Source organism: Condylostylus longicornis, unplaced genomic scaffold, assembly GCF_029603195.1.
Source record: "Condylostylus longicornis isolate FDR11 unplaced genomic scaffold, ASM2960319v2 ptg000135l, whole genome shotgun sequence".
Lineage (NCBI taxonomy): Eukaryota > Metazoa > Arthropoda > Insecta > Diptera > Dolichopodidae > Condylostylus > Condylostylus longicornis.
The window spans coordinates 15,265,010-15,278,520 of record NW_026578103.1 but is presented as its reverse complement, the minus strand read 5'-3'; the positions used below and the strand labels follow the sequence as shown (position 1 = coordinate 15,278,520).

At 23.0% G+C, this 13,511-nt stretch overlaps 1 protein-coding gene across 2 annotated transcripts in view; it reads right to left on the bottom strand.

The window, feature by feature from the left end:
- LOC129615401 (voltage-dependent L-type calcium channel subunit beta-4) overlaps positions 1-13,511 on the bottom strand; it is a 153,410-nt gene that overhangs the window by 90,924 nt on the left and 48,975 nt on the right. For both annotated transcript variants that reach the window (XM_055530597.1, XM_055530590.1), the window contains exon 2: positions 9,158-9,193. In XM_055530597.1, the coding sequence (XP_055386572.1) occupies positions 9,158-9,193 (36 nt within the window). The remainder of the gene's footprint in view (positions 1-9,157; positions 9,194-13,511) is intronic.

Sequence of the window (13,511 nt, the reverse complement as noted above, 5' to 3'; positions counted from 1 at the left end):
TTATTGTAATTATGATAGTTGTTAAATACATGTAAAAAATAATTATCGTATGTTTGTCTAAAGGACATAAAAATTTTATAATACAATATTATATACAATTATTTATTATAAATAGAAAATCTAGAAATTTAAGTGTAAAACTATATTGTGTCAATTAACGTTTAACTCCTGTGTGATTAAAAATTTTTCTAAACTTTTGAGAGATTAGTATTAGATTACTATTAGTACTACTTCATTACGAATGCAATTTTTTATGAAATTACAAGGAAAAACGGGAGTATATGTAAGTGTTCCCCAACTTCGCATTATATAAAACAGTTTAATCAGTTGAAGATACTTATTTCCAGCTTTTAGGAAATTAAAACTGAAATATGTGATGGTAGTATATGTATGGTATTTATTGTTTCACAGTCATACTAAGTTAAACAATCGCTTTCCAACATTTTCTATTTATTAATTTATCGTACCACAAACACACATAATATATTTAGTTTGAAAATTTTATAACAATTTTTTATGAAACGAGAATACATTTTGCCTTCTAATTAACCTGGATTCATTAGTTTTTCGATCATCATGACGAGCTATTTTTCTTTGTTGGTCTACCTTAAAAAAAGTTTAATCAAATTGAAGTTGAGTTCGGAGGCTCGTTTATAGCGTCACCGCAATTACATTTACTATTATTGTAAAAAAAAGTGTCAAATAAAGTGAATAAAAAAAAAATGGAACCCCTCAGCTCATTTGGACGAACTAATGAACTCACCTTTACCAAATTTGTAACAAAATTAAGTAACATTGGCCATAATTAAACCCAATTGGGTGTCTTTAAAGAACAGTTAAGACAAAATAAACAAAATTAAAAAAGAAAAAATCTTTAATTATTAAATTTTTTTTTTTTTCGGCAATGCTTAAAACTCCAAATTTGATCCGAAATGCCATAGAATAAATCATTAATTTTTAATATAGAATTAAGAAAAAAAAAAAAATTAAAAAAAATAAAAAGAAAAAAAAAACTAATAACAATTTTGTGTCAAAAGCAATGCAGATGTCGCAAACATAAAATTACTTTCGAAACTTTTCTCAACTATTCCATTAAAACAAGTAGGAATAACGAAAAATTTTGAAGGACAAAATATTATGTATGTATGTGTGTGTGTGTATGTATATATACTTAATATTTTGGAAAAAAAAAACAGAATGTTTTTTGTTTTAATTTCTAAAATTTTAATAATAAAATTATTTTAATTTTTTTTTTCTCTCTCTCTTTTTATTTTAAAGAATTTTTTGGCACGAATATCGAAAAATAAATTTTTTAATTTTCATAAAGAATGATTTAACGTTGATGGGTGGTTTTCCACGTTTTTTTGTTGTCGTTTTATTTTTAATTTTTTTTTTCTGTTCTCATATTATGAGTATTATTTCATCTTGTTTTTAGATAATAAAAATAAAAGTTCATAATTAAATTAAATAAAAGCAATTATAATTTTAGTTCATTAATTTTTTGTTTTTCATTGTTTTTCCCTCTTGGTTTTTTTTTTCTTAATTTTTGAAATTTAATTTTTATTTTTCTCGTCAATTGTGTGTGAAATTTTTATTTTTCTATTTGTATAAAATTTAAGTTTATTTGGACAACAATACAAGTATAATTTAAAATAAAATTTTTAATAATTTTAATAAAATAGAATTTTTTTTGTTAATGAAGAGGCGCTAAATAAAAAATTTTTATATTATACGAAAATTATTTTTAAATTTTCAGCGTTAATTCAGTTCATTTTATTATAAAATTTTTTGTTCCTCCTTCTGCGAGATTTACTTTATAGACATATATAGCTATATATATGGAATAGTTTTGAATATAAATGTTAATTTTTAATAAAGCAATTAAGAAAAATTTGAAATTTTAATTGTACATTAAAAATTTTGTAATGTGATATAATTGTAAATTGAAAAAATTAAAATAATTAATTATATTTATCCTGAATTGTAGTTCTATCTTTCGGATTATTGTAGGTGAAACCCGGAAATCACATTATATTTGCTGAGCTAGTTTTATGTTAAATTTATTAAAAATTGAAGAGAAACTTTCTCTATATCTATATAAGAATGTTAAGGATGGTTCATTTATCTTTGTGAAAATCATGATTTTTTTTCAGTTACTTTCATTTTGCCTATAATGACTGTAGGCACACAGTTTGACACATTAGTTATCCCTCAAAGCATATATCCGCTGGACGAAATGTTTGAAGGGTATATGATGTGAAAACACTGGCTGTTTACATTATTGCTTACACAAATACATAAAACATAAATACACTAATAGATTATAAGAATATGTATTGAAGAATGAAATAAATCAGTCTTGAAACAGAACTCAACTAAAAAGGTGTTTTAACTACATCTTAATTTGCTGTTATAATGACAATATAGAATCGTTTGCATCAATTATTGTGTATTTCGAAAGTTGATTTTAATATCAAAATTTTAATAAAAAAAATTTAAAGGCACAATTGTTCATGAAAGTTTAACGCAATGTTTTTACACATTATTTTACGATAAGAATGTATACCATGTACAAATATAAAATTTGAAATTTTTGATGTTTAAGTCATTTAAGTTTTCAATTGCTTTTCACTTAAACGCCGACCGCATTAATTAAACATCATTTGTTCGTGTATTCAAAATTTATTTCCGCATTTACATATAAAAAATTTCTTCTTTAAGAAAATGTAATCAAGCAAGATAAACCAAGCCAGACGAAGAAGTTTCTTTACATGAATATTTGGTAATTTTTACATGAATTTAATGGTATATTCTCCATCAAGGGCAAAATGTCATAGAATAAATTAGCTTCATCATCCTTATATGTGTATGTGTAAGTGTTCAAATAAATAATTTTGCTTGTTCTTCTTCTTAAAAAATTCTTAGTTTATAGTTTCTTACTACGAATTACAACTATTACATATTACTCTAAATAAAAACAACTAGGTTAATATCTCTGGAATATACTACCAGATTACATTTATTAAATTTTCATAAGTGTTATTTAGATATTACCCAAACTAAAATTTTAAAGTAAAAAAAAAAAATTCATAATAGAAAATTGTATACGATATTATTGCGAGTTTTCTTTATTTTTCCTGTTTTTTTTTGTAACTTCATCTTTCTTATATTCCTTTCACTTTTAATATACAATTTTTATGTCATTCAACTTCATGACATTTCTTCCTTTTCATTTTCTGACACAATCATATTATATAGCTAATCACAAAAACAAAATCTTTTCAAATAACAAAACAAAAAGCAAAAAAAGAGCAGAAAAAAAAAACTCAAATCATTTTTACAAGCATACCATACATGAATTCTTGTAAATTACCCTTAGAAGTGATTCAAATTCCTTTATCTTATGTACATATGTTTAGATTTTCTATACATTTCAATGGGTATGTATTGGATGTACAAAGATGATACCTTTACAATTTTCTCTGGAGATTTTCACTTAGGAAAATCTTAAAAAACAAAAAAATTGTGTATGTATATAAGAAAGAATAAAAACGAAAAACCAACACAATTTTTTATTTTTGCCCCAAAAAACAAGAAACCCAAAAAAAAAAGGGATCAAGAAAAATTGTACGTATACGTTCTATAGAAAAGAATGAAAAAATCATAAAATTCCATAGAAAAGTTGACATGGTTTAAACTTTTTGTAAAGAGAAAAAAATTCAACAAAAAAAAACAAAATGTCAGTGATAAGTACTAAGGTGGCTAATGTAGCAGTATAGTGTGTAAATGACTAGTGTAATTGTTCCATAGTGGAATATTATTTATAGTGAGCATTTCCATGTGTCGAACATAAATTCTCATTTAAGTTCTTTTTTTTTTTTAATTTTTGTTTGAAATTTTTATTCGGTGCGTTTTTATCGTTTTTTTTTTTATAATTTTGAATTTTAGTTTTCTCATTCTTTTGCTATAATTCATTTTGCTAATTCGTCAAAATTTGAAACAATGTTTTTCCGATATCAAAAATACTTTAAGAAAATTAAAAATGGAATAATGTGTTTGAAAAAATGAAGAAAAAAATAAAAATATAGTTGATCAGAAATACTCTGTGGTATATGAAAATATTAGAGGTTAGGATTATTTTTTAGTATACATATTTTTTGTTTTTGTATGACAAATTTTCATGTACTTATTTCGAACACTGGTGGCGCTGAATATTTGATTGTTATACATGGAAATAAAAATTGTTACAAATTGCATACAAATTTATTAATTATTGCACGACATACAAATTCTTTGAAATTAATATCTGAAAAATATTAAACGCGTTTTCTGGCTACATTAGAAGGTATGCTCTATAATTTCTAAGTATTTTTTGTGAATAAAAGAACAAAAAATTTTTAATATTTAGAAAATACTATATACTAAAAATTACAAGAATTAAATTAAAATTAAAAATTTATTACAAAATTATGAAGTTTTTTTAAACTGTGGGAATTATGCGAAATTGAACCGACACAATTATTTAAGCCACTCATATAAAAATTTAGCATTATATTTTTACTATACATTCAAAAATTTAACTAAACAATTTTCAAGAGCTATTAGAATAATATATAGGAAAACAATATAATTTGAGCAATTTTTTTGTATAAGTGCATTAAAAACTACTATATGGTGTCGAAATTATATTCAATAGTTTTTTAAACATGCTAAGATTCTAACAACGATTAAATTGAGTGAAAAATTATAAAATTAGAGTTTTTCAAATTTTTCCAAAACATAAACAGAATACCTGATATTTATTGAATTCCAAGACAAGCTTTTCAATTCTTATAAAAAATAATTATGTAATTTAACAAAAATATTATTGAATTTTCAAGGGGAAACTATATTCATAAATAGGAACGATATTTTTTTAATATTGAAAACTTCACCTAGTGTCCTCATATTTGGAAGTATCAAAAATACATTTAACAACTTATTAAAAGCTAAAAATTAAATTTGTAATGTTCTTTCTATTATAAAATAGTTTGTTTTACAATTAGAACACATACGTGTATGTTTTTTTTTTTTTTAATTTTCCAAAATTTTCTATAAATTTTTATTATAAAAGAGCAAATAAAAAGAAAAATAAGAAAACATGAAAAAAGTTTATTCTTTTTGGACACAGAATGAAATTTTTCATATAAGTAGCAACTATAGCAATATTTTTCAGCTTCGCTCTTTTAGAAAAGAAAAATTTTTATTTTATTATTTTTTTTTTGTTTTGATGTTTTGATGTCGCCTTTTGTCATTTCTAGTCTTGAAAATTTCATATAGTTGGTACTGGTTCTTAATTTTGTTGTTTTTGTTCTTCTCTCTCACTTTATTCATTTTGGATTCTGCTATTTTTGTTCTTTATATTTAGGTTCCTACATTGTAATTTATTACCGTACAAATGGTAAATTTATTTCCATAATAAAATTACAAAAATTCACGTTATAAAATTTTGACTTTTTAGTTTGTAATTTTTTTCTTTTCTTTATTTGTTTTCTTCCACTTTTGTTCTTTCTGTTATTTCTAATGTAATTTTTATACTCGTATGTACTTCTGTACTAATATATTACATGTAACTATGTGCTTTTACATACATACAATATTCATTCATGTTCATTTACAATGTAATATATGTAGTTAGTTTAATGCAATATTCATGTATTGTAAGTCATATAAAATAAATAATTTAATATTAAAATTGTATGTTTTACATTAACATGAACAAATTTAGTAGAAAAAAAAATTTTTTTAACAGAAAAGAAAATTTTACACAATATTTTTAAAAGGTAAGAACTTTAATAATTCAGAAATATATGTAAGAATCTATGTATATGTAGAAAATGTAGAATGCGGATATAAAAATTGATTATATAAGAACAAACACAACATCTGTTAAGATTTTTAATTTATAATATTATAATTTTATTTAAATATTATAATTAAATAAGGAGTATTATGAGCCGTTTCGTGAGGAAGATTTTCTAAGTGAATGTATCTAAAAAATAACAAAATTGCCAAAAAATGGTGGATTTTTACTAAAAATATTTCGATTATAAGCTGCACAGATATGGTAAGTAGCAAATTTTTCAAAATGCTTGTTTTTTACACCAATACTAATTTCGAACGACCGCCTTTCTGTGGCATGGGTTTCACAAATGTATACCTGTATTAGTTTCCGAGATCGAGGTGATTAGATGGTACTTCTAACCAAAAATGTTAGTGCTTTCTTAGAGTGTTTATAATCAGTTAGTATTAACAATTTCAATACTATTACCCATTTTATGCTAAGTGTACCAATTTTTGGGCAGAATCTCAAATTTTACTAAAAAAACTTATTTCAAATCGAGAACTAATTTATGTAGTTTAATTAGAAAAGAAAAAACAAAAAAATTTAACAATGCACCGTTATTCTAATAAATTGGCTTCTTTTCCCAACTTTCAAAACCTTGCCCCTTGCAAAATTTTAAATTTGCTATTTAGCGAATTTGTGCGCTTCACCATTCATTAACTTGTTCGTTGAAAAATCGTCTTGTGTCGTTTTCAAGTTCATTTCAAAATCTAGTTAATGAAGTTATTCTAAAATTTCGAAAATTTTGTCTAATTTCAGTTTCCTTTTTTTTTTGGAATTTATTGATAAAAGTATAAAAAATTTCAATTTGTCGCCGAAAAATTTTCAATTTAATTTACTTGAAATCCGAATTTTCATTGCGTAAGTTTTCCCGTCAGAGCACAGATTTAAAGCATCATGTTTAACAAACTTATTACTAATTTTGGATTAATGTTGGAAGCATTCAAAAATTGTCTGAATTTAAAATTAATATACATACAAATCCGATAATTTCCAACAGGAAGATTATGCGAAACGAATAACACTGTAGCTACAATTTTTCTCTTTTGAGAAATACTTATTTTTTGAGTCTCCTCCATTCACAAATAATATTCTGCTTATTTATTTAAATTAAAATCTTAACCCGAAATTACGAAAAACTTTTTGCCTATAATATAAATAATTTTTAATTTTGTGAGTTACAATGTTAGTCGCAACATGCCACTTTTTCAATTGTTAAAATTAATTATTTTAAAATTTAATTTAAATCAATATAATATAAATTAGGAATATAAAGTATAAGATTTTATAAATTTAATTAAAAGGTATTAAAAGGTCTCGTATACTTTGCAAAGAGTCTATATAAATACTAAAACAGTAATACTTTCTAATATTGAAAGATTATACATTGTGTAATGTTATTTTATATTAATTACCTACTAATTAAACAACATATTATAAAAAAATTAAAAAATTTTAAACCACAAACTAAAATAAGCCTAAATTTTATAAAAGATTACACCTATTTTACATACACAATTGTAGGTATATTTATATTTATTTATGGTTATGTTTATAGGGTTGTACATATTATATAAAATTTCTAATATTATAAAAATGAATTAAAAATTACTATTATAAACGTGGAGTATATGGGTGTACATAAGTAGATTAATGTAATTCTACAAATAAATGAAAAATTAAAATATTTATTAGTTGCTAAAATTGTTTAATTTATCGATTGTATTCTCATATATCATGTGGGTATATACGCGCAAACAAGAGGTTTGATTTATATAAATTTTGTTTTATTTTTCTATAAAATATAATACAAATAAATATAGTTATTTGGTTTTTTTATTTATAATGTATAGAATAGAAAAATTTAATTAAAATTATAACCCTCACTGCCATTATAGGTGGAATTTTGTTTATGACGAAATTTTGGCAGGCACAATTTTGGTTTAATTTATAAAAGTAAAATTATTGAATGAAAGTTCATTTTATACTCACTAGGTGAAAATACAGTGACTATAGCATATTTTCATAATGCAGTTTTCAAGTGAGAGGAATATTTATTGTATTATCAATGGCAGTTTTTCAATAAAAATATACAAATTTCAATCACAACTCAATGACCTTGCTTTCAACTCAGTGACTTGAAAGGAAATTTTTAAAATAATTTTATATGGTGTATTAGTATATTGAAGAAAATGAGAAATTTCAATGGAAAAAATGAGAAAATGAGTAAAAACTGCGAGATTGGGGGAGTGAGAAACAAAATCAGACTTACACAGTCTAATCGTGTATCTAGCATTTTTACTCACTTTCTGTTCACTTTCGGATCAGAATTCTCCGTTTTCTAATGGATATTTTATTTTTCCAATAAGATTACTAATTTTTGAACCGGATTTTTGCATTTTTATCTCAAATTATCGACTGAACTTCTCACTTTCGAAAACCAAGTGAAATAAATTTTGTATATAATTTAGAAAAAAAAAAATGATACGCAATACCGGAACAATTTTTATTACTCGAAAATTACATTATAAAAAAATTATGATAGTTACTAATCTTTCTCACTTGCCGAGTAAAATAGCGAGATAGACGATCAGACCTTAAAAGAATTTAAATTTTCGTAATTATTATTTTGCTCTTATAAACTTCGACTCGTACGAGTATACACAATACATATATTGTAGTTAACCCGATATTTTTCAATACAATTTACAGCTCACAATTATATAAACGAGAATGGCAAACAACCTACCAAATTATTTATTAATTTTATTTAAATAGAAACTAATTTAAAAATTACAAAATTATATCTAATTTATTTTTACATACACATATATTAATTCAACATATATATGCCTGTGTCTGTGTTATATCAATGTATGTAACAAAATTAGCAACTAATCTGTTCCCATAATTTATATTATTTTTATTCTAATAGGATTAAATATTAAAGGACCAAACAAAAAAAAAAACTTTTCAGATTATAAAAGTATTAAGCACTTTTAACTTGTTTTCATATTTCTATGTTTATTTGTATATGTATATATACGTATAATAATATGTAAAATGTATAACAAATATATGTAGGTAATTGTTGTTATATAGGATTGTACTAAATATAATTTTAATTAATATAATATTATATGAATATAATAAAATTACTACAGATATTATAGGATACGCATACAATATTTTTAATAATATAAATATAACTACGAATACATTGACATCAATATGAAAACACATACACAACATTTATGAAGTAAATTTACTTACTTTTGATGAAATTAATGTAAGGGTCGGGGAAGATTCCTGAAATGATGAAAAATGATAAAAAATAAATGATTTTAAAAAATTTTTGCATATCCAATTGACTTTTTTTTTTTTTGGTTTGTTTTTATTTTTTGGAGTATAACAATGTTTTAAATGAAGTGTATATTAAGTGGAATGGGGGGAGTTTTCTCGTTTTTTTATACCAAAATATTTTTGTAAAAATTGTATAAAGGGTATAAGTATAAGTGTATAATTATTTTAATTATTATTAATTATATTAAATTGTGTTAATGAATATTGTATTACACGTATATTAAAATGTATATACATATATGGGTATAGTCATATAGGGTTAAACAATTAAAATAGCAAACTACAAAAATTTCGTGTTCAACTAGACATTTTTTTTTCATTTTACATACAATTTTTTTTTTCGTTTTCTTAAATATGTTATGTGATAATAAATTTTAAAAATGGCAAAAGAATAAAATTAAAATCGAAAATATTCACTCATATTCTCTCAGAGAACGTTTATCTGAAATGATATTATATTATTAAAAATTATTGAAAATTTCACAAAATATTAAATTTTATTTTGAAAACTATAAGAAATTTATGTGATCACTTCAAAGTAGTGGTTTTAAAGAATATGAACAAAAAATTTGAAATTTTAAGTTCAAATATTAAAAAAGTTATGAATTTCTCAACTTATATGTTTTCAAGGAACTCAAGCTCTTTTCTAACATCCTCGACGTAATTAGAAACCACTAAACAAATTTTATTGCGCTGGTTACAAATTCTTTTTTTTTTTTTTATTAAAAATTCGGCTCTGATCTTATTTAATTTATTTAATAAATCTGGGTCAATAAAAGTCCAGCTCCATTCACGAGTGTTGCAATTAAAAAAGGCTTAAAACTCGGATTCATTGTTATCTATTGACTATATTAATTCAAATTTCGCAAGGTTATATTGATTTTAAATTAATTGCTTATATACTTAAACAATGCCAATCGAAATTTTCTAATTGAAAATATTCTTTAACTATAGACAGAAATAATTTATATAAAAAGAATTAAAACTTTCATATATTTGTACACGCTCATGGATTTGCATATAAATTTTTTTTGTAACCTCAGACACATTAAATGAAACAAATAGTGAATTATATAATTAAATCATTTTTCCCTATATTCCTTATATTTTCATATTATTTCAATTCTATTATAATTATTACAAATATTTTAAAGTGCAGTTGCCCTTAAACATAGTGTTGTGAAGGGAAATGGGTGTTTCCCATATATAATAAGATATTGTCCATTTATTTACATATTTATGAACAGTATGTGATAAAAAAAAATTATTATTGAAATTTTTTTTTAAAATTATTGTAGCAAATAAATGAAATAAAATATAAAATTCAAAACCTTAAAATTTCCCAATACAAAATTATATTAGTTATACAATTTGCAAAAATCTGTTCAATAATATGCAAAAATTAACCCCAAAAATTGAATTCCAAATTAGAATTTAAAATTATTAAAATAATAATTTCCATTTACCATTGAATTAAAATTATAATTTTTTGATTATAATACTATATTTCGAATTTTAAATTAATTTTGAAAAAAAATGTCTTTTTCATTTTATCTCAACACAGGTGTATAAAAGATACAAGTAAGTAAACATGTATGTATTTTTTATCATTATTTTAAATAAAATACTTAAAAAATAAATAATATAATAATAAAAACAACATAATACTTATAAAAACAACAAAATAATAATAAATAATAGATTACCAAAAAAAAAAAAAAAAACAAAACAAAAAAAAAAACTACCACCATTTTTTTATGCTAATTTATATGATAAGTGCACCATATTCTAACACTCGCATGTAAAAGCAAAAATAGGAAAAATTTTCAGTATTTTTATATAACGAAAACCAGTAATAAACGTTGATGACCTAATCGTGTATATACGAGATGAATTGTACCTATATTTACATAGTATATGTATATATATATTTTTATATACAAATAAATTGTTCACATACACACACACACAAATATGTATAATAATAATAATGTACAATATACATAAAAGTAGATAATAAGTAAGTATCCGCCTCTGTTAATATTTTAATAATTTAAAATCGACAACATCAAGAATTAAAAATTAACTACTTTTACCCATCAGCCTAACTACCAACTAAAATTATATTATATGAGACAAACTACTATTATGACCAACAACAACAACAATATAAGTTGGAGCAAAAGAGAACTAGCTTTTTTACATATTCACATATTTATTCATATTAAACATACATAATGTCTAATCATTAATTCATAGTTAAGGTTAGAAATAAAAAAAATAAGCAAAAAAAAAAAAAAAATAATAAATGCCAATAAAATATATTAAAAAAAATAACAATTTTTTTTTTCTCATCTCTCATTTCTTTTATTAAAATAGTAAATTTAATTTTTTTTTTTGGAGATTTTGAATCAATAAACGTTTACTTTGAGTTTAATGAACTCTTATTCTTCTTCTCATCGTTAATTGCATACAATTATAAAAATCTATATTATTGTCTCTATAAATACTCGCATATGTTTGTATGTGTATAAAGATACTCTTATAAATACTTAATTTTTTGTAGGCAATATGAGAGTCTCAATTAAAATCGAGTATGAAAAACGGCAGCCCAGCTCTACCTTATTAAGAAAAGCTTTCTAAAATCTGAAAAGCACAAAAAAAAAACAAACAACTTTGAAACTAAAAACCTAGCTACATACACCATTTTCTAATATTTAAATAAGGTTATTGTGATCAGCACTGTTTTAAAATACATAATATTTTAATATCAATCATCATCAACATCATCATTATGGCAATCATCACGACTAAATATAATAAAATAGTGTACCATGATCAATAGTATAAAAATAAGTAAATTTAATTCGAAATGATGAAAAGAGAGAGAAAAAAAAATAAAGTTGGGTCAAATCAATGGTTTTTAAAGTTGCATTTTTCCCTTAAAAAAGTGATAGCTTTTAAAAACAATCTATTATACATTATTTAAACTACTTTCACTGATTTACAAAAATATAAAAAATAATTGCATATATTTAGGATGAGCAAAAAAAAAATTTAAAAAAGCGTAAACACAATGGTACAATTTGACGGTTAAATAACTGAGTTAAAAATAATAATTTCATTTTCTAATGAAATGAAATTTTAGAAAAATTTTTCTGTGTTTGCGGAATCAAAAAAATTTGTGTAGTTTCGATAAAATAACTAGTCAAAAATGCCATTTTTAGGTTTTTGAGGTCATAACTTTTACAGGCAGCGAGATAATTTTTTATAATTAAAATCTATTTGTATTTCCATAAAATCTTTATATTTTAAAAGATCTAGAGCTTTGTGAATATACATACGGATAGAGGCACGGACGGACGAATGAACGGACAGAGTAAAACCAACAAGCACATTTTTAACAATTTTTTTTTTGAAAAAGTGCTATAAAGAATTATTTAAATTTCTAATAATATTCAAATTACTTTTGATTAAAACTAAAATTTTTTTTATTGTCGTTTCTTTTCTTTTATTGTTGGTTATTTTTTTATTCGTGAAAAATATACAAAAAATATAATATAAAAATTGAACTCTCTCATAATCAGTTAATAATTAAATTTTGTGTTATAAATTTGGTATGTATAATTAAATGTTGTACGAGTATATGTAGATATAATAAAAATTTTAGGTCGATTTTAGCAATATGGGCGATCTCTTTTTTTTTATAATCTCTAATATGAAGAACCAAAAAGAACGAGCTTTTATGACCTATCATTCCTACGAATTCGAAATGTTTTGTCACAATGAAAAGTCAACAACAACAATGGTTGTTGTTTACAATTTCTGTTCAATTGTTGTGGAGTTTTTTGGAATTTTCCGTTTGGCGACGTTCCGGAAATCGGCTTAAAGAAAATTTATACCCCAAGAAAAAGAATTAATCAAATTTGGTCATGTACTTGAGAAGATCATGTTAACTTTTGGAACTTTTGTGTTTTGGTGATTGCTACCAAGTATGTTTATGACGAGTATCTCATGGCATAAATGAGAGATTTCACATACTGCAAAATTAAATCCTTTAGAAGGGCCAAATCGTATAGATCGCCAAACAAAACACTTCAGCTTATAATAAAAAATCCAAGTGTTATTTGGGCTTGAGTCTGTCATGGTGAAAAATATGAAGCTCAAAGTGAATCGATTCGATATTTTCAACTGTAAAATATTATATTTGAAGTGTTAATCAGCAAAAAAATTAATAAATTACTTTTTAAAAAAAACTTGTTGA